The sequence below is a fragment of the Chanodichthys erythropterus genome, chromosome 11 (assembly GCF_024489055.1).
Source record: "Chanodichthys erythropterus isolate Z2021 chromosome 11, ASM2448905v1, whole genome shotgun sequence".
Classification (NCBI taxonomy): Eukaryota; Metazoa; Chordata; class Actinopteri; order Cypriniformes; family Xenocyprididae; genus Chanodichthys; species Chanodichthys erythropterus.
The window spans coordinates 27,556,298-27,579,552 of NC_090231.1; the positions used below are offsets into that span (position 1 = coordinate 27,556,298).

The 23,255-nt window shown below is 37.5% G+C and overlaps 1 protein-coding gene across 15 annotated transcripts in view; it reads right to left on the reverse strand.

Moving 5' to 3' along the window:
• Positions 1 to 1,673: 1,673 nt before the first annotated feature.
• Positions 1,674 to 23,255, reverse strand: part of dgkza (diacylglycerol kinase, zeta a) — a 116,624-nt gene continuing 95,042 nt past the window's right edge. For 5 of the 15 annotated variants that reach the window (XM_067402222.1, XM_067402220.1, XM_067402213.1 and 2 more), the window contains exons 30-36: positions 21,091 to 21,147; positions 15,498 to 15,532; positions 12,352 to 12,401; positions 11,191 to 11,311; positions 8,076 to 8,112; positions 7,704 to 7,803; positions 1,677 to 5,399 (exon numbers count right to left, since the gene is read on the reverse strand). In XM_067402222.1, the coding sequence (XP_067258323.1) occupies positions 5,283 to 5,399; positions 7,704 to 7,803; positions 8,076 to 8,112; positions 11,191 to 11,311; positions 12,352 to 12,401; positions 15,498 to 15,532; positions 21,091 to 21,147 (517 nt within the window). In that variant the 3' untranslated portion in view covers positions 1,677 to 5,282. Of the gene's footprint in view, positions 5,400 to 7,703; positions 7,804 to 8,075; positions 8,113 to 11,190; positions 11,312 to 12,351; positions 12,402 to 15,497; positions 15,533 to 21,090; positions 21,148 to 23,255 lie in introns of all 15 variants that reach the window. The other 10 variants (XM_067402219.1, XM_067402209.1, XM_067402217.1 and 7 more) reach the window with 8 other exon arrangements.

Consider the following 23,255-nt stretch of genomic DNA (forward strand, 5'->3'; position numbering starts at 1 on the left):
TGTCAAACCATGCAAATGATTATTATTGTTATACTTTGTTCTACAACATAAGCATTGCGTGACTATAGTGTGTATTAGCGTTACCTGTAGATTCCAATCTCTGTAGCCATTCTGCAGTCTGAAGTCTTTTGCTTTTGACTACGGGTGAATCTCCAGTTGTCGCTGATGATTGTCATGTGGACCTTTCTGGATTACAATCTGCTATCAAAATGATACATTTAATTATTACAGCTGCTGTGAGAAAAGCATCCTCACACGCAATATAGCCTACTAGCTGGAACTCCTTCTTTATGTAAACAGATGTGACGTAATGATGCAAAGACTCGAATTTCCAGCGGAACCCCACCAGTACCACATTATTACAAGCTTACCGTTGAATCGGACTAAGATAAGGAGATAGTTTTGAACACTGGCTGGTTATGTACTTGCTCAAAAATTGATTTTGGATCATTTTTAAACCCAAAAAAGTTATGGACTGCAGCTTTAACCAAGATTAAGAAATTCTGTAAAAGTTATGTTAAATGTTTGTTTTAACTTAAGCAATTGAACCTTGACATAAAATGTTACCAAAATACACAGACATTCTAACAGAAGTCTAACAGAATAATAAATAAAAAAGTAAAGTTAAAAAATAACTTTTTTATAAATAAGTAAAAATAAATAAATAAATAAATAAATAAAAACCTGTAAAATTGCAGGAAATAATATTTTATATCATTACCTGTTTTTGTTAGGGAGACCAAATGCCTCTTTTTATACCTGTGCAGCAGTTTTTTGATTGAATTAACTTGTTTCCCTCATAAAGAAATCAAGACCCGTTAGAGAGCTGAGCTACGACTATTGCAGAAGAATGGAACTAACTTGCTGAACATTGGATAATTCTCATCTATGGTTATTCCACATTATCAGGATCCTCCATTCATATCATATAGGGTGATAATTCAATGAATGATAATTCATGCTTCTCTCACTGCCTGCAGCCAGAGACAGGAATTGCATTTCTCTTATTAATACCTGCCTCTCATCTCTGCTGCAACTCACTCCTGCAGGGACAAAAGGAAAGTCAGTATCAGAGTCTGAGGGAAATGTTAATACATTCCAAGGATGATTCAACTATATTAAAATTAAATAGCTGTATCAGACACCAAAGCTTCACATCAATATATTTATGTGGACGGGTGGGAGAGCTGACTTGTGTGGAATACAGAAGAATACAAATTTTGCTCCTCAAAACAAAGCTTGCATTAGACTTAACATATTAGAGACAGTGAACTTCATCTGTGGGGTCTTCTTAAACATCTATTAGTACTGAATGTCCCACAGGAGATCAATAAGCAAATAAATAACAAAAATTAAATGCAATGTAGACCACCTTACCTTAAAATAAGCAGCCAATGTATTTTATCATTCTATGTGAACAGTACAGCAGGGTGTATGAAGGATCGATTACTCTGAAGAGGTCTTAAGGAAGAGAAAAGGGCTTTTTGTTCAAATGGTGGATTAGATCTCCTATTCTGTAGAATGAGCCAAAAAATTATTTTGCTTTAAAAAGATTCTTCACATAATGACAAGCACAGAAAGACCATTCAAGGTCCAGTCTTTTAAGATATCCTAAAGCAACAAATGACCTTGCTGTCCAGTATGAAATATTCAGTATGCTTTATTATGGTAATAACCAGACAGTAACAGAATAAGTTCATAAAGGTAATTATTGACTACATATTGTTACAGAACAGAAAATTCATAAAACATTTCTTAAAACCCAATATACTGTATTGCACTGGAACCGATGCTTTCTGCTTTCTCCTTATCAAAACATCCAACAAATTCAAGCCTTGAATTGCACTGCAATTCAAAAAAAAAAAAAAAAAAAAAAAAAAAAAAAAAAACTAGACACAAATTAGTGTCAATGTCAGATCATTTTCCCAGTAAATCAATAAAAGAGACGGTCCTTCCTCTTACTGCTTTCATGCATCTCGATAGCTAAAGGTTTAAGAGCTTAATTGAGCAAGAAAATACACCGCAACAAAACATTCAGAAATTTAAAACGCATACATATTACATTGCTTTGCCCTTTGAAAGTAAAAGTAAAGAGATTTTCATAAAAGCATGGAAATCTCATTTCTTAAATAATATTGCAGTATACAATATAATGGGGTGTTTATTGATAATGTTGACGATGAAATATTGAAAATGGAATGTACTTCAATAGTGTCTCTACTATGTGAAGTAAAATCGGATGTTAGACGCATGTTGCTGACAATTAATGGTTGCTGACAGTGTATTGATGATAAAAGAAGCTGCAATGAGCTATGGATAAGAAACTTGGTGTTAAGATAATGAAGGGACATGTAAGGTCCAGCCCTAAATAGCTGCTTGATAAAACATGCAAGTATAAATTATTTATAATGAAGTAATGTACAGAACCATAATCTGTTGGTTGGACAAAAGTCACAGCAGAGACCAAAGTGTAACGTAATGCTGCCAGAACCACTTACAATCTCCTCTGAACGTGCCACAGAATCAATGAATCAACAACAAAACCAAAGAACCATACTATTTAAGTCTAGGTGATATAATCTTAACACCAGACTAAATAACTCTGTAACAGTGGGCTTATGCAGGGGCATAGACTCACTTGACCCTAGAGGTTACGAGAATGATATGCTAAATGCAGTCTACAATACTGGCCATTAAAATATCCACTATACTGAGTTAATAGTTGTGGACTGAGTTCATGCAGTAGAACAGCACAATGCCAGTCATAAATACATATTGCTAATAATCAGGTATAGAACTGTGGACATTCAAACATTTGTAAGTCACCTAAGAAATTTAAGGCTGTTGAATTTCTAAGGACTCCATGTCAATATAAGGTCTATGTCAAACTAAATAAAAGTTTTACAGAAACAGAGAGAGAAAAAAGAAGTGTAGATTACTGTTGCAAGGCTCTAGCATATTTTAAATGAGGAATAAAAAGTTGTCACAAAAACGGAATTTTGTTATATTATACACTCAATACAACTGCTTTCTAAGATATAAGATAAAATTTATACAGTACATGAGAAAAAAAGACTCCACTAAAAGGGTTCAGAAATTAATTCAAACATTTGGGGCAAATCTATGCCATGTGTCCTGCCTATTAGTTTGACAAACTCTAGTTTTATTTTTATTATTATAATTATGAAGAAACTGAAAGCCTCAAAATTCATAAAACTTTCCCGTAATCCCTCCAATCTCTGAGTGGTTCCTGTATGCTGTTTATCTCAAATAATAAAATTAAATGATCAAAATGTCCTTGGTAAAGGAAAGAAGTTGGCATGGTTGTGTAGAAAGCACTGTTGGCTTAAAGACCAATTACAGTTTCAGCCAGCCTGCTAGCTTTGTTCTCTCCCAGAATGCATCTGTGAACCTGTATCTGTCTGATCTATATAAACAGCTTTTCCATTACAGGAGTGATTTTGTAACACCAACCCTAAAAAAAACCAAGACATGTTGTTATCCTATAAACTTTACACGATCAGCTTTTACACTGAGCTTTCAGATGGAACATTATAAAAGGTTTTTTACATATCCTGGACGACAAACCCATTTTTCCACACTATAAAAAGTGCAAACGGTCTAAAGCCCTTAAAAAAAAAAAAAAAAAAAAAAAAAAAAACACTTTCAGAATTTTAAAAATTGATCATTTAGACATATTCCATGTTTATTGTAAGAGCTCAGTGACTTCAGCGTTTATGGCATATGATGTCACTCTAATGATGTCATTCATCAAGGCTCCTGTCAAATAGCTGTCAGGGTAAAAGGGTTGGATGGATGGTTGTTTAAACACTCAAAATTTTAAATGTCTTTCCATAGAACCGCCCAGTCAATGAAGAGCATTAAAGATGCAAGGGTGCTTACCTAAACACAATGTGTTACCTATATACATTGTGAATATGCATACATGCTGTATAATGACATTTATTGTAAAGAACTTTGAAACAGTGGGTCATTTCATTAATGAAGTAGTAATGTATCTGGACAGAGAAGAGTTTAATTCTGTGATGCAAGTTACTGAAATACATTATAAATGACTAATATTATTAAATATGTATAGCTTCAAGGCCAAATTATTTTCAATATATAACTTTTTTAGGAAAATAAATAGCATCCTAAAATCTTAAATCTGCAATAAGACATCAGCACAAAAAAAACAAAACTCTTATAGAGTGTAAACTCTTATTGGTTTATCACAAAGACTTAAGAAAAATGTGCTGAAACAAAGTGAGATCTGTCTCAACTCCAATAAACCAAAATCTAATTTACAGCGTTTTATAATACAAACATGACAACACATCTTTAATAGCTACAAATTATATAAACATCTATTTACTTAAAAATATTGTAGGAAAGAAGCTATATTTTAGTACATCAATTATAAATCCATATTATAGAATAGAGAAGGCAATCAAAGCTACAGTGCAAATGCCTCTTAAACAGAAAGCTACTCGCATACATTTACAGTACCGAATGTTCTTATTAGAAACAGCACAGAAATCTATGAAAATGCAAAATCCTTCCAATAAACACACCTAATCGTTCTGATACGTCAAACCAAGACCCCAGTAAACATTCCTGTCTTTGAACCATCCTGAACTCTTTCAGTGCAGAGGAATCTAGAAAGATTCATTATACATTAAACTCATATTATTTGATGGCTCTACTGTTATTAGGAAATAAGTCAGCTATTAAAATGTTGTTTGGGGTTCCGGTTCATGCTCTGGACACTAACCAGACTAAAGTTCTGCTATAACAGAGCAATACTGAACCTGTAGATGTAGAGTCAGGGCTACGGTGAATGCTCCAGCTGCACTTACAGACAGTGATGACTCTGGAGACACAAACAGCACTGTCCTCACCAGCCCCTGCATCTTTAAATTCCTCACTGTATTCAACTAACATTCAGCATTGTCAAACTAGAAAAGCAAACTCGATGAGTGTATTAACATGGAGAGAATTCTGCATTCTGTCTCATACATACAAACTCTAAGATGTTTTGGCAGTGCAGTGCAATGAAATAAAAGAGATTAAGTCCAACAGGTCATTCAGAGAATGATGATAAAAGTTATGGACCTCTTCAGAGACAGTTAAGTGTGCGACCGTCCCCCTCTCAGGGAATGTATCCACCCCCTGTGCAGTCCAGACAGCCTGCGATGGGTACTGCGATACATTTTTGGTTACTGTTGTTTTGGCACAAAAAGCAGGACACTGGTTGAGGTGAAGGGTGAGAGGTCAAAAGGTCAAACTGCAGTCTCCTGGTCTTCACGCTGGATCATTTGGTAGTGCTGGCGGGTCTCAAGATACGCCGCAAGTTCCGCATCTTTCGCCTTCTCGGCACGATGCTTAGGAGTGTCGCCCTGGAAATTAAGAGACATAATGAGTCCGAACACAAAAAAGGCGGAAGAGATTAAAAAGAAAGTTGACAATTTATAATTAAACTGCTCTCTGTTCCATTGGGATTCCAACTACAAATAAAAACACAAGCTGAACTGAAGCAAAATACACAGAGAACATCTACAGCTGCTCCAGGGCTCAATTAGGGATAGATCCGTTCAGACAGATTTTTCATGAACAATGAAGAAGGGAAATCAAAGATCACACTGAGCCTCTAATAGTAAACATGTTCTCTCAGAAAACACCTCTCTTTTTCCATGTTGCTGGTGCCAGCATTGCTCAACAGTAATTGTTTTTAATTGCAGGCAGGCCTGGTGCGCAGAGTCTGAGAGAAAGGCCTGGACTGTCCCTGACAGAGCTCTGAGCACTCAAAATGCCCGCCGAGCGCTTTCATTGTTGTGCCACAGATGAGGCTGCTTTTGTTTGGGAGTATACAGTAGGAACGGCCACCAGCACCCTTTCATACTACGCAACTTCCAGTGCAGTGCTGCATCCCTCCGTTTTCAGCCTTTCAGATGCAGACAAAGCCAGTTCTGGAAAAGCTGTCAAAAACTAGAGTCAAGCACAATGGAGAATATTAGCCACGATAAACTAAAAGAGACGAGTTACACGGGAGAAAAAAAAAAGCTTTGTGGTTGAGAGACTGATCCCTGCAGGGCATGCCGAACAGAAATATAATCACACTTTTATAGTGCTTTTAAAAACCAGCATTCATCCTCATACAAGCCACAAAGGAGAAAGGAAAAAAAATTATGGAATGGATAATGGGGATGCTTATTATATAAAGACAAAGACAGATGGACAGACTGTGAGAGAAACAGAGGAAAGAAAGCGAGAGGGAGGAGAGGAGGATTGCACTTCATCACAGGGAAATGAACGATGAGTCACTCTATCCTGGATTGAATGAAACCAAGTGTGCAGATCCTAAGATTTGATGGAAACAGAGGGAAAGTGGAGCAGAAAAGTGCTGATAGAGCTGTTAAATGCTAAAGACCACAGTCCAGGAAAATGGCACTGCTAAATCAGGTCTTGTTCAGTTTGAGTCTGTCAGGAGCACACGAGTACGGTGAAAATCACAGGATATCCTCTGAAGAGAAAAATCTCCATTTCGGTCTGTTCTCAGACCGTGTCAGACTGGTGACTTTACACATTTCATCTCTCTCAACAGCACATGAGTTACTGATAATTACATAGATAGAACTGAAGGCTGTCAGACAGACTAGCGTCCATCAGCACCCAGGAGACTCAATCAGTGCAGTCTCACACATTTATCAGATGGGAGCTGGGAAAGGTCCATCAGACTGCTGTGAGCTTTAGAGGAGACTCTTACAGTAAGGCCCAGTGGAGCAAAGGTACAAAAGAGAGCGATGGACAGTACTGCTGAGAGTTCTAACCACAAATGAGATTTTTGTGCTTTGTGGAAAATCATTCCCTCGCAGATCTCTTCAAATAAGTAGTTTTTAAATTGATGTTTCTTCTGAAAAGAAGAGAGGCAGTAATTAGAGTCTAGTGTGTCTACAGCTGTGTGTAATTTTGCGGTACACCAATCAGAAGTGAGTCTCTTGGCTGGCTCTGTGGAGGTGAGCGGGGGAGAGGGTGGGAAGAATGGCTCCTTGTTTCATGTGGAGGTCTTAGTCAGCACTGACTAAGAGAGCAGTTAAGTACAGAGACGTTCAGGGATAGAGACCAGCTGGAGGCTGCAACCAAAATGAAATAGATCCAAAAGCCACAAACATCTACAGTGAATCAGCTTGGCACGAATCTGTATACAGAGCTCACCAAAATTATTCTTTCCTAAATTCCCATATCAAACACAAAACTTCTGACAGGATGCTAATACATACTCAAAATCTATCATATTACTTTCCATACTGTTTTTGTCGAGTACAACATCAGATCTGGTCGTGAGGCTTTATTCTGTGCTTGTGAGTAGACTCCAAAAAACATTGAAGAGAGGTTTTACCCAAAAATTAAAATTCTGTCATAATTTCTAAACATAAATTATTTTTAATGAAACCTAAGAGGTTTCTGTCCCTCCAAAGTTTGGCTAACTAAAACTTGAAGGATCCAAAAAAAAGGTCATAAAGGCATCGTGAAACAAATCCATATGAATCGCGCAGTGTATGTGATGTGTTAGGAAGATTAACCATTAACCAAGTCTTATGGGTTAGGAATGACATACAGTATAGGTGAGTAAATGATGACAGAATTTTCATTTTTGGGTAATCCAGCACCAAACACTGTCTTTCTTTACATGTCTATCTCACCTGTAAGTCTGTCTTCATGAGAGATGCTCCCGCCTCCACTAGGTAATGACAGATTGTCCTATGACACAACGAGGCCGCTTTGTGCAACACCGTCTCTCCGCTGAATAAAAAGGAAAGTGACAGTCAGACAGAAAGAAAGCAAAGAGAGAGAGTAAACAAAAGACCGAAAGAGAAGAAGGCAGAAAAACAAGTTGGAGGAATATACAGGCTGTTACAAATGAATCTCAAGATAATTCCTGAAAAAGCTTAGCCTTTTCAGTGAACCAGGCTAGACTACACTATCATAAAACAGAAGCCTGAACCTTTCCTGTCAACAGATAAAAATAACAAATGGCATCAGTGTGCATTATAGTATGAAAGAACAGGCCTCACTTTTCTCTCTCCGTTACATCCAGAATATCGGTGGGTGCTGTGGAGAAAGAGAGAGAGAAAAAGAAAAAAAATCACACCTTGCAACCACACTAAAGCATGTGCCCTGAGGTGATGGTGTGTTGCTTAATGAAGAGCTGTAAAAAGCTTGCGTGGGAGAGAGAGATGACCTGTTTCAAACATCAACCCCCACACACACCACAGATAACACACATAACAGTGATTGAAAGCAAAGTAGCAAACAATACCAGTCAGAAGCTTGGACACATCTGAATGTGTTTATGTTCAGAGACCTGTTGATCTAAAGTGTGGCTATTTTGTCAAAGTGTGGCTATTTTGTAGAATCAAAAATATAAGATAATCCATTTGTGTCATAGTTTTGATGATTATATTATTATTACTACCTTTCACATTTTAGAATAATAGTAAAGAATAAATAGGTATTTCCAAAAACTTTTACTGGTATTGTTCAACAACAACAAACAAACAAACAAACAAACAAACAAACTGGGGATCAAGTCTGAGGGCACGCTGAAGGTCTAGGATTTTAAAATGCAATTTAAACCTGGAAAATATTAAAACAAAGAAACATTATGACATAAAATGAATATGATATTCTACTGCAAATGATCTTCATGGTAACCAAATCAACTTTTCACTTAAATTGTTGTTTTAATAATATAATTTGCATTTGGGAAATTGTATTAATTAAAATAATGCAAAATAGAAGTTCCCTTTCGAATGGGAACTTGCACTGTGTCTTAGGATACTTTGGGGAATGCCTCCAGCGTGACCGGTGTCTAAAGCATGTGTCTAAACACGACAATAACACTGGCCAGCTCTCGAGGGAGTTGAACGTGCTCTTTATGATGCAGTCGCTGTGATAAAATCCTTTATATTCTCTCGAGAGATGAGAATAGAGCGCCTGCACCTCACAATTGGGGTCCCATGGCTGCCATAGCAGCAGGCGGGTTCGATCACTTAGGTGGTGGCTGGAGCAAAAAGGGAATCTTATGAGTTTATTTGCCTTTCCGGTCTGCCATTACTAATGTGTGAGACCTAATTCTGTGAAATTAGATGCAGAGAGATTGAAGGCAGGTGTTATTTTTAGAACTGTGCCCTCAGGTGGCCTGCACAACAGCAGTGCTTGGTCGTGGCGATTTCTGGAACCCAAAAGGGATTTTTTTTTTTTTTGCTCTAGTTTGTGAAACCTTCCTAGTTGTAGGCACCTTCGTGAGTGTTGGAGGGCCCCTTTTTCTTTGGGATTGACTGAAGAGTCAGGTCTTGAAGCAGGGTCCTCCAGTCCCTGGGATGAGCTATTCTGATCTCGAGAACCCATCAGGAAGTGGGTTTTTTGCCCCAGTTTGCGAACCTTCGGGACTGTCTAGAGTTTTGGGATCCTACAAAGATTTGTTTCTGAGTGGTCACAGCTAGCACTCAGCTGGCTCCCCTTGATGGCAATGTTTTCATGGTTGAGTGTAATTGAAATCCTTAATAGTAGGATTCCTGACTCCCTATGAGAGGGCTCGGTTTGTTGCTGTGGTCTCATATTACAGTTTTTACAATGGTTGTAGCTCCCAGTGGTCATTTAGGATAAGCATGGGGTAGAACCTTCCCGGTTTTGGGCAAGGTGCTCTGCTCCCTGTAATGAGATAGTTCTGTCTTCAGCTCTTAGTGAGCCCCTTTGGGGGAACAGTCTAATTGCCATGCTTCGGGTATGCCCGAAGTCGACCAGTTGACCAGTTCACTTACTAAGGATAGAACCTACAGCACAACATGAGCAACAGTTATCTGGGCATCAACATCAGGAGGCTTCAGTCAAAACACGAGTGAAAAGGATCGGAGGACTTTTTTTATGCAATAAGGTCATAATGCAGTCAATTAAAATTACCCATTAAAACGTGGATAAAATTTTATAATTCAATAATAATACAAATTATTTTATATGGATGTGAAATTTGGGGAACAGTGCTAAATTTTAATAATTGGGATAAAACTTCCTAGAAAAACTACAATTAGAAATTGCCAAAAACATTTTAGGGGTTCACAGAAGCACTACCAATGATGCCTGCAGGGCTGAATTACATGTAGGCTTGTATGCGCTGAACATTGAAATCCAGAAGAGATATGTTCAGTTCTGGCATCACCTCCATCAGTCTGAGCCTGATTCATTCCAATATAAAGCCCTTCTTGCCATTGAAACCTCACCAGAATCTCATCCTCTAAACGCACTCAATCTTCAAGTAGTCCATGAAACAACTCCTGACTGACTACAGCTACAACCTCAAAACTATTATTAAAGAAACTGACAAAAATCTAAAAGTTACTCATGATGAAACACAAACTCAATCTGACCTCCAAAATAAACTCCAATGTTATATGACCCTAAATAGAACCCCAAAATTGGCATATTATTTATTAATTAAACAATTTAAAGAAAGACAAATCCTCTCCAAATACAGATTAAGTGACCATGATCTAGAAATAGAAACAGGAAGACGTAAACAAACATGGACACAGAGAGCAGAGGATCTGTAGACATTGTTATCTACAGCAAATCTTCTCATCTGTTCTATATACCACAATGTAAGAGAAACATTTCACTCTAAATTTGAAACACTGATTCCATCATTCATTGAACTTAATGATACTAAGAAAATACTGATGATAGTACAGCAAAGATGATAGTAAAGCTAAATATGTGCTAGCCGTTCACAATGTTAGACATGGTTAATTCACTGGAGAGGCCCGCTTTACTCTAGATTTATTTATTTACTATGCTACATATGACATATCTACATATCTACATGTATGATTTTTTTATAATTATTATTTATACATAATATGTTAATGCTCTGGCAAAAACATTGTGCTACACAGTCATGCTAATAAAGCTCATTTGAAAAGGAGAGAGAGAGAGAGAGAGAGAGAGAGGGCTGCTGACAATGAGAGTTTCACTTTACTATTTTTAAAGATCTACTCCACATATTTTACATTGATCATTCAACAGAAAGAACAAAAGCGACATACATGCACTAAAACTAGAGAGACAAAGACATTCCGCCTATGCCAGCAGCATTTGAGAGATGTTACAGACATGTGTTATGTGATCATTTACCATTATCAATGATGTATCTGACAATCTCCTTGCTGCCCACTTCCACAGCATAGTGCAGAAGAGTGCGGCCCACAGGGTCCTGTACACACAGGTCTGCCCCCTTCTTATGCAGCTCCTTCAACTGAAGAGAAAAAGCTGCCAGTTAATCAAACAAACACTGAGATAAACACATCCCAATGGCAAACCAAAGAGAGCATCTTTATTGGAAGCCACATGGTGTCCTGATCACTGAGTCTCATTAATTATTGCAGTTTCTACACAGTAATTCAAACAGAATCTAGTGATTGGCTCAGCTGTGCTTAAGGAGAAAAGCAGAAGGCTAAAAGCAAACGTGCCAGTGACCGTCTCAATAGGTTCAAAGGACCCTTTGGTGCGATAAAGCCCAAAATCTGTCAGAAACTTGCCAGAATTCTTTTATACACCACAGAGTTTGGGCAATTACTAGCATTATCATCAGTCTAGTGAGTCTAGATAGACAAGTATCATCAGAGGTGTTTTATTTACCAGTTTTCAGTCTCATCCTGATGATGAATGCACTGAGAGGAAAGAGGAGAACACCATCTACACACACCAGACAGTGGAATCTCTGCACTCCACAATCTGGTAACTACAGACACACCAGTGTCACCATTTGAGATGCTTAATGTAAAAAAGACACAGTGGGGCAGGTAAGGGTTGCTGTGTACACCACTGCCCATTGCAACGTGCCAAACTTCCTCATTAATATTTGAAATGTCCCCTCTTCTCTTCTTTGTATCGTGATATGACGAGTGGGAACAGGTTTGGGGCTGGATGTGAGAGATTATCATTCTGGGGAAAGCCTGTTTGGTCACCATAGAAACTAAGAACGAGTGAAAGGTCAAGAGAATATGCAGGATCATTTATCTGGTTCCGCCTCCGCTCTGCAAGATACTTGACATTTAATGGTGAGGTCAGTACTGCATTAGAGATGACAGAATATCCTTAGGCCGAATGAACATTTAACTAAAAGCACACAGATTTCTCTCTTGCATATTAAATCACTGTAAAACACGATATGAGTTATATACTCACTAAAAATATGCTTATGTTCTTGCAAGTCATTAAAAAAAAAAAAAAATCTGAGAAGCCTAGGTGGTGTATTTATGTGATTAATGTATTCAAATGATGTTCAAATGATACCTTCTGATGGTCCTTCTTCTTCACACAGTCAATTAGATTGTCTGCTGACACTGTTAAACAAGAAAGTACTTTGTTAATGGAGATTCAAGTGTACTTTTTCTTTTTTATACAGTTATTGCTGCTTGTCAATTATTTGATCTTGAACTTGTTTTGATCATTTTTACTTAACTAATTACAAAGCAAAGTCTGTTTACCAAGATTTAATGTGAACAGATGTGTAAAAAAATTAGTTGGCATAAAAAATAGAGTTAATGGAGGCCATCTTAATTGGTTTTGATTAATTATGGGACACACTGATTTAATGTAGACAGGAGTGTAATTTATTTTTTTCTGCATTTTTTTTAATAGCTAAACTGAAGTAAGCTATTCAATTTGATCTAGAACTTTTGATATTTTTACTTAAAGGATTAGTTCACCTCAGAATTAAAATTATGATAATTTACATGTCATCCAACATGTTTATGTCTTTCTTTCTTCAGTTGAAATTAAAATTAAGGTTTTTGAGGAAAACATTCCAGGATTTTTCTCCATATAGTGGACTTCACTGGGGTACAACAGGTTGAAGGACCACATGATCCCGCCTGAGGAATAAGGGTCTTGTCTAGTGAAACGATCGGTCATTTTCTTAAAAAAAAAAAAAAAAAAAAAAAAAAAGTATAGATTTTTAACCACAAATGCTCATCTCGCACTAGCTCTATGATGCGCCACGCGTTACATAATCACGTTGTAAAGGTCATACGTGATGTACGCGAAAGTTCCGATCCAATGTCTACAAAGTGAACCTGCAAAGACTATAAAGGCATATGTCATCAAGGATGTCTAATTTAAGAAAAGTAACCATAATAAAATTGATTGTTATTCCTTGTGAGCTGCAAAATACTTTAATTTATTTATTACTTCCACCTACGTCACATGTGACCATTCCAACGTGATTATGTAATGCGTGGCACATCGCAGAGCTAGTGCAAAATGAGCAGTTGTGGATCAAATTTACACTTTTACTTATTTTAGAAAATGACCAATTGTTTTGCTAGACAAGACCCTAATTCCTTGTTTGGGATCATGTAGAGCCCTTTGAAGCTGCATTCAAACTGCAATTTGGACCTTTAATCCATTGGTAGCCACTGAAGTCCACTATATGGAGAAAAATCCTGGAACATTTTCCTCAAAAACCTTAATTTCTTTTCGACTGAAGAAAGACAAACTAATCTTAATTAGTCTTAAGTGAACTAATCCTTTAAGTGTAATTAAAGCTACACTATGTAACACTAGTGGTTGAAGCATAAAACTACAAGTTACTTGGCAGAGGAACACAGTTTTTGTGATTATATGATTTGTGCTTCGGCTCCTGCTATTCTGTGCAGATGAATCTGATGGTTTGAGGCAAACCACTGTGCCCATATTTACAGGTGATCGTCTTATCAGTGAAAATGTCACTAACAACATCAAAACTCTCCAACCAAAAAAAAAAAAGAAAAATAAATAAATAAATCAACAAATAAAAGAAGGATAGACATGCAAAAAATGTCTTAAGAGCAGGTAAGTAGCTTATATGCAGCTGTTGTTTTGACTCATTGAAAACAATTGGTTTAAAAATCATTACAAACTTAAGAATTGCTATTTATATCAGATAAAGTAAACTATTACAAATTGGCTTACAGGTTATTTATAGGCAAATTGTTGCCTGATGCTGATTCATGTTTTATTACATGCATTGTCGCTGATTTAAGGGTTATTTGTGGTTTCAAGCTACTACGACACCTTGCGCTGCATATAGTAGTAATCTGACCTTTTTTCCTTTATTTACAGACATGATCTAAAATCTAAAATAAATATACTGTAATTATAATGGCTTACAGTAGTGATACGGAGTAAAGAGAAAAAAGATGGTTTGAAAGATTTAACTTTTGTTACAATTCGAAAAAAGAAAAAAAAATGTTACATTTATAGTTTTAAAGCATAGACTAAATTCACCAAGCTGAAATGTGACCAGATGTGTGAAAACTATGGCATTAGAGTGAACAACAGAAACAGTATTATTTGTAAGAAGATTTGTAAAGCTGTGGTACCAGAAAATGTGCAAATACTGGAGTCAGTTTTCTCATGACACTTGATGACTCCATTATCACTTAAAGGTATTATTATTCAGAAACTGCCTGCATGCACAAATCGCTTATGCATATTTGTTCAATATTCAGTTATTCAGAGTTTCACAAGAAGATGTTCTGTTTATTTAATGCTTTGGAAGCAGACAGTTAAAAAGGGAGTAAAAATATGGTTTTAATTACGGGTGTTAATCACATTTGCTGATGCTGGCTCTGAGGGTTCAGTCTCAATATGCTAAATCTGTGTTCAAAGCTTCGCAATGCCCTTTGTAGATTTGCCTTCCTAATCCAGCAATCTTGTGTATTGCTTCACAAACCTCGAGAGGTAAAATATGAAAACACCCAGCTGGGATGTCAGGCTAACACGCGTTGTAGAGCACACTGCGAGGCTAAATCTACGCCTGTGTCTAAAGATATGCCCGCTTCAATCCAGCTCTCAAAACTCGACCGCTTTATGGAACTGAAGAGTCTTTTTTCCTGTCTAGAGAAAGCAAGCACAGGGCCAAATCAGGTTTTGGAAATGCGTTCCTCCTCTGCTCATGCCAGGAAGCTTTGGAGCTAGAGCTGAATTCTAATGTGGATCAATGTGAGTGATGATAACCTGCTCTGCCTCGCTGCACCTCACAGACTGTGAGACAGTCCTTTCCTCCTCTCTCTGCTTCCCCTACCAGTGCCAAGAGAGCGGAAAATACCATAGCCTTGGCACATGCCCTCTCCTGACAGGCAGCAGCTCGTTAAAAAGGAACATGAACGAAGACCAAGGAGTGTTTAACACTAAACTTCCACCTTCTATTGTTCACTGAGCAAGAGCTGCTCCTCCACTATGTGTAGCGACCCCAATTTGCTTCTTGCAGAGACCCGACACTCTGTACGACTTTAACTTATTCTCACAAGTAAAGACTAAAATGCAGCTGTGCTCCGATTTACATTTATTAACTTAGAATTATACATTTTTATCCAAAGAAACTCTGCTAAAGTTCACTTGATGTTCATTCACTGAAGAGCTGAAAGCAAAATTAGAGCACTACTTAAACTCCTTACCAGAGTTCGCATTGCTCAGGGTGCTCTTCTCAAACCTGTGGGAGAAACAGAAACATCTGAGTGATTGAAACACTTTAAATCAACAAACATAAATCTTTTAGAGGACCTCTTCACGGAATGTATCTGAAACTAAAGTTCTTGATGCACATACTGTGAAGCCATTAATCTCAACTTGAATCATCTCCTGATGTTTTTCCTGTGCGATGAAGCTGTTCAAATAATCTTCAAATGGTTCTACAAAGAAAGAATGGCTACAATGCATATGCATACACACTTTTTTTTATGCCATTCTCAATGTTCAGCATCTCAGAGTTTTATTGAGCAACAGAATAATGACTTTAAATAAGTTTCAAAATATTCTTCTCTCAGAGCAAGAGATGAATTGAGGAGAGAGCCCAAACTCAATGAATGTCACTGCAATGCTATCTGTGTGACATAAAAAGTGTGACATTAGGTCTGTTTGATTTCATATGGCACATCGTGAGCAGTGCATGGTTAAAAAGTTTGGTCTGACTGGACGGGGTGCTGACAATTTTTCACTAAAGTACAGCGAGAAGGATTCAAGCAGACTGAGTAGGCAGACTCAGTAATTTTACCAGAACGGCCACGTGAGCTCTGACAGCCATTTCGCAATAGGTCAAACAGATGACAATTTCAGTTTCACTAACGCTAACAAGAGTAAAAACATTTTAGAGTAAACACTTTTTCATGTAAAATCTTAATATCATATATTTACAAATGTTATGTTAACCCTTAAATGCATACATTATTCATTAACCTCCTCCTTGTTCATTTTTTTAAGTTAGACATCAACCTTCTTGGTATTCCTCAATCAATTCATTATAAAGAATATAACAAGAAAAAAATCATAAAATTATAAAAGAATGTCTATTTTTGTATTAATTTTTTGTAAAAATTGTATAGGGTCGCAAATGACCCGAGGTGTGTATGAGTGTACATATATTTTTTCTGCACAACAATAATTGAATCTTAGATGACGGAATAAGTGCAATTCACCTTTATTCCACAAGGTGGCAATGTCTGATACACAATGCTGAAATGACGACACATTTAGACAGAAAACGAAATAAGAAAAACATGAAATGGCTCAGCAATTTACTGCAGAACAAGTACTGAAAGCAATCAAATATGACTAACTGTTACTGGATTGATCTGGTGAATCTGTTAGCGATCGAAATATTGATTTTAAAGATAATTATATAGTTTTGAGAATAAGTTTGAGATCGCGAATGGGCTCACATTCGTGAAATCAAACATAAAACTAGCCTATTATTTTCTGAATTTACTGGCAAATGAGCTCTGACGAGGACAGTGATGATGGCATAAAACATCTGCTCAAACAGAGCCCTTTCAAGCTCCAAAAGGTAACAAAATATGCATTATTTTATTCTTCTGTAATTGTTACTCTAATATCAGAGGAGTTTTATATTATCGCAACAGGTAGAGATCCTTCAGTGTTAGATATAGATCCGGGTCGATAAAGACCCGAATATGTAAGAATGATTGGCGAAACAGTCATGCATTTAAGGGTTAATCAAAATAAATTTAAACTAAATAATAACTAAATAATAAACAATACGCCTTATCTTGAACTTTTTTCTTTCACATACAGGCACTGTATCAAGCAGCACATACCCTATTCAATGAGCAGCATTTCTGCCTGTTATAGTACATGTAAAAATTCAAACATCTGTTTATCTGAGAAATATTATATCTAATCCACTTTGTCTGCAGTAAAGTACACAAATACTGTGTGAGCATCACTATGAGAGGCACTAAGTTTCAGATTTGACAGCTTCTTTTTTGACTCCTCCCCAACGTGCAAGTGGAAAATATCGCTGAACGGTAAGGGAAGACACAGTCGAAGTCGAACACACCTATGACGTTGATGCCATTGCTAACACTACACCTCCTCTCCGTCTCTTCCCCTGACAGACCTCCAACTGAACATCTTCTGTGCACTCTCACTTGAAAGAATATTTGATCAAAGGGTTCTTCACCCCACACTAAGAGGGCTGGGACATTAAGGAAAAGAGACAAATGGCACACAGGGCTTTGGATCCTGAACTTTGCTAGATGCAGTGCAGCTCTGAGACCAGAAACACTGCAGCTTACGACATAAAGAGCCAATAAGCGGTGTTCTTTACTAGAAAGGTTGGCAGTAAATGTAACTGGTATTTAGGAGATGTCAGATCACAGTCAACTGAAAAACAATAAACCTGTTTCACTTTGAACACAATGCCTCAAATTGAGTGAGACAGACAAAAAAGGGAAAATGTATAGGAATTCATAAACACTTAAGTCAAAGCCACAACATACTGTTTCCATTGGGATGTGTCTATAAGTGATTTTGTGAGCGTGTGTGCATGAGAGAGAGAGCTAGACAGACAGAGAGAGAGAGGTAGCCTTGCTAAGGAATCTGAGTGTGTCCCATAATTAAAAGCAATTCACAGACTCATAAATCTGGGCTGACTCTGACATGTCTTCCCAACACACACCGACACACACACCTTTCCTGAATGTTTGCGTGCCTCCTCTAGCCTTGCAGCTGAGGTTCAGCCTCCAGGCAGCGAATTTTGCTCAGGTAAGTGAATTTCAGATCTCTGAAACCACAAATCATAACTCTCAGCTATCAAAACCAACTCTATCAATCATAATTTATCTTTCCATATAGATATATCATGACAAATTATAAAAACACTGATCTCTGGTCAGCCATGGGGAATGTTCAGAGCAGCCAATCTTTTCCTGTCTGTCTGAGAGTTCACAGTAGCACTACAGTAGAGAAAAACACAACTTATCCATTTTAAACTGATTCACATTGCTGAGCTTGCTGAAGCACCCACATTTATCTTCAGCCATATCCATTTAAATACAATCTCTTCTTCTTCCTTAGATGGAAAAAAGGCTTGCAGCTGAGTTGGTACTCACATTACAGAGTATGAGGAGTAAAGATCTGATGATGCCACTCAAACCTCTCTGTATCACAAGAGCTTCATACATGTGCCTGGAAACAGGGCAAATGCACCTCTAACCATCATGTCCTGAAGGAAAGCTTGTAATGGTTTAGTCCCCCAGCCTAAAAGATCATCCAGTGTTTAAACATGTCTGAACCATTCCTTGGTATGTAACACAGGCGGCAGCTGTAATTACTGACGTTCCTCACAACACACTCACACACTCTCAAAAAGACACTCTAACATGCACCCTTCACACACACACACATGCTCAACGACACAAAATAGCTCAAGGCAGCTTTAATGGGGTTATTGAGTTTTTGCTAGCTGTAATTGCTAGTAATTTAGCACATTTACAGAAAGGGTAGAAATGTGACATTGGACCAATTATTCAATATGAGTCCAGAAGCCCCTCATTAACTCTAGAAAGAAATGGCAATCTGAATTCGGACGGGCATGGCATTTATTCAGCAAGCTCACCAGCTCCCACCAGTTCTCACAAATACGACAAATGGTATTTACAAGCTAGTTTTATTGTATTGATTGTGGACTGGAATGTTCTTCTCTAATAACTACAGAGATTTATGAGCAGAAGTGTTTTCTTAAAACAAAAGCAGGTCTTAATGAGGGGAGCTTGATGGCCCATACTGTGACTACAATACCATTAGAGGAGACTTCAATATACTTCAATATAGGAAGGTTTTTAGGGTCAAAGTTCAGCTCACTAGGGACCAATCAGACTTTGGCAGCATCAGGATCTCAGCTTGATAATGAAGGCTGCGATGCTCCATGGAGCTGCCCTCACTGCTTTTGCACATCTTTCCTCGTTTGCTTCTCCTCATCAATATAACATTTATTATGCTCCTTCCAATTTACCATTTGCAGACACCACATTAAAGATGGTTCGCTCAGCCTGCACAGGAAACAAGCAGCTAATCTCTCTTGCGCGCTCTTGCTTCCTCCTGTTGTTATTTGCTTTGAGTATCAGTGTTCAGATGTGAATCTGCCTCAGAATGAGAGCTTCTCGTGGGCCCAGCTATAATTCCATTATAGAGGAAAACAAAAATCCCTCATTTATGTATGACGGAAAAACAACATAAGACACGCATCAATTAATTACAGCTCCTATTCAAAGTTAAACCAACAAAAACAGAAACCTAATCAATTTCCCTGGTAGACACAGAGAGAGAGAGAGAGAGAAAACAAGCTGCTGGATTAATCAAACTTTCAACCATATTAGGCTGATTTGAGGTATTGATGAGCTGTAGAATATGGGTAGCAGAAGAGATAGTGCTGTACAACAACAGATTGGTGAGGTTTTCAAGTTGTCACAATCTGAATAACCTGACATTGTGTTTGTCTATACCAAGAACTCTTAAAAGCCAACTCTTAAAGGGCAGTTCATCAAAAAATGAGAATTCTGTCATTTGCTCACCCACACCAAGCCTGTATGACTTTTCTTCTGGGGATCAATAGGGTTCAAAACAAAGTTAAACACCACCTTTTTTAATGGTATGAACAAAGACATTGTTCAAACTTTTCAAATTGTTCAATCTTCATATTCCACAGAAAAAAAATGTCATACGGGTTTGGAACAAGATGAGTAAATGATCTAAAGGTTTAAATTTTTGGGTGAAAGATCCCTTTAAGATGGGCAGTTCACATGCCAGATTCCGTAGTTGGAGATCCAATATACTGTATACCATAACTGCTCATTGGGCGACCCGAGTTCTATTCCTTGCTCAAAGTTCTTTGTTGATCTCATTTTACTCTCTTCAGCCCATGCTTTCCTGTCTGATCTCTATCCAATAAAGCCATAAATAGACCAAAAATATAACTTAAAAAACTGTCAGATCGAACACAATATCATCCAAATGCAGAGCTAAGATGCTAATGATTAAAAGGAAGGCAGGGTCTTGAGATGTGTTTTTAAAAATTGAACGTCTTTTAACTGGACATTACATCTTAAAAATGGGGTGTTCATGTGCAAGATGCTTAAAAAGCAGCGAGACCTGCTGCAGTTTAGCAGATGATTACATGGAAAAACAAAAAGCAGAACAGTGGAGCACAAAAACGCATTCTGTGTGAATCTGCCTTTAATCTTCAAGCAAACAGCAGTTCGAGAATAGCATGACAGACATCAAACTGGAGAATGCCAGACAAGACAACAAAACATGAACAAACCAGACTAGAAATGACGACACTGGACCAGCACAAGCTAGATTAGACCAAAACATGGTAAATTACTACTCTTTGCTTGCACAGAACTTTATGTGTACTGTGAGTGTATGTCTGTTCGACCTCTAAAGTCGTGTCAACAGAGACAGCTGGGCCTAATAAGGAACAGAACAGGTGGGTAAAAATAATAATCAGCAACAGAAATGGTGTGGTCCTGCAGTGCTAGACTTCATTTTCTCATTGCAGTAATGACACATAGTTCACATTAAGAAGAGCCACCGGCAACCAGAAACTATCCCAACTGGGATTAAAAGAGTAGAGCTGCCCTTTGAACACTTTCAACACTTTCGACACTAACATCTATAATAACTCTAAGGGTGAAAGGGTACACAGAAAGGGAGGAATACAGAAACATAGTTGGTAAAGCTCTGTCTCACCTGCTGGTAGGTTTGAAATCTGCTGCTGTTGTATTTGAGCGATGGACACCCCCCACCCTTCAAAACAACATAAGAATTAAACAAAAACAACATAAATGAATGAAAATGTAAGAAAATGATGTAGACATGACCATAAACAATAATCTTTTGACATAACAGTGATACAGTACAAACAAGATTTGCATTTCCTAAAGGAAATGGCAGCAAAAATAGTGTAAAGGTAATGTAAACTTAGGATTTAGGCTTTGGTTCTGCATACTGTAAATAAAATGCTTCCAATTTTCCTTAAAAGGCACAGTATGTAAGTTTTGCCGCTAGAGGTCACTTATTCAAAACAATAACAAAGGCGTAGCTTAATGACACCGTGAATGAGCGTGGAATCATAGGATTTGATGTCTTCGCCTCCACAACCAATAAAAAGTGATCCAATGGGACTCATGTTCAGAAATCATGTTCATGGATGAGCTAATGTATTGAAGTTTTATTAACATTACTGTAGTATGAAGCAGGGCGGGGCACAGAGCCTGGGACATTTTATGTTCGTCGTTCGCGTTTTTTTTGTGCAGTTTTTAAAATTGTGGGTAATGCAACACTCTTTACTTGGTCAAAACAATCATACTCAATACATCAGAGTGTGTTGTTGTTATAATGTTACGAGCCACCTTTGCACAGGCCTTTGCTTGGTGGCTGGTATCAGACACTAGCTGCACGCTGCAGTAAGCTACATCGATACTGGAATATCATTAATAAAAGCTTGTTGTTCATAACAGCATTAATAAATGCTGTATTACTGTTACTACACATAAAGCTCTTTCTGATTATGCTATGTTAGCCACTTAAAAATAGCATTGTCTCTGATGGCATAGATAGTACAAACATGTTACTTGTGGTACATCAAGAAAAGATATTCAAACAATAAGACTAACCATGTTGAGCTATATAACAATGATACGTTTACTGTTAATAAAGGTATCCAAACAGTGGCTCACCTGTCTAATAAAACACATAATAGCGTCTTTGGTGTTTGCATAGTTTCTACGGAAATCGAGGGTGGCGCGGATATGACGTCATTGGCAGGCGACGCAATGACATGGTTGTTACACTGGTTAAAAGAGCGGATTTCTCTAGATTTAAACGTTGTTGGAAACATTTGGGATAATATAAGTACACAAGTCAACAAAATATATAATATAACAATGTTCTAGTGGTTTTTGGATATTTTAATCCAAAAATCTTACATATTGTGCCTTTAATTTAAAAAAGTATAAAATGTATAAATACAAATAATATACCTAAAGAGTCTGTTTTGCAGATAAAGCTGAGTAAACTGCAGAACAAACACTAAACAGAATGTTATACAGTACATTACATGGCATGGAAAAAGAAACAAGATAAACTAAATACATAAAAAAAAAAACAACAAAAAAAACATAAAAGGTAATAATAACAAGGGGGAAATTAAAAGAACTGTGAATTTGTGCATTGTGCGTTTGAGTTGGTGTGACATTTTGAGGACATAAAACATGTGCATGTGATGTAATCCAGACACATCTCTCCATTACAACCAGGGGTGGTTCTATTAGCTCTGGCCTGGCCAGATATTCCTCCCCTCAGGCAGGGTTGTGGCCCGAACCCCACTGGAGCATATCAGTTCATGGCCAACACAAATGTTACATAATGTAGCACAGACACTGGAGTTTCCTTTACAGAGATATTACTGACTCTAGGAGAAATTTAATAGGACCCAAAGAACCCATCATTTAGGAACACAAGGAGCATGTGAGCCCAAGACAGCCCTCTGTGCTGCAGAGCTGATTTCACACAAGAGAGAGATTTGTGATTGTGGTTTCTGACTAAAGAGCAGTCAGGCAGTGATATCCCTTATGTCTTCTGTGTGGTAAAAGCTAATGGTTCATGGCCAGTAGCTTTCTTTCATTTTCATCTGTGTAATAACTCTTGGCTTGTTTCCAGTGGTCAGTTCTTTTCTCTGTATGTCATTATGAGGTCTGGGATCCTGAAGAGAATCTAACAGAAAACTTTTCTCATCCTCTCCAATCTCACATGCACATACATGCATATATCATCACATCAAGTAGAAGCGTAATGTCATTCTGTCCTGCCATGTAACATGAAGGATAATGGATTCAAGGGGTAGCGAACCACTT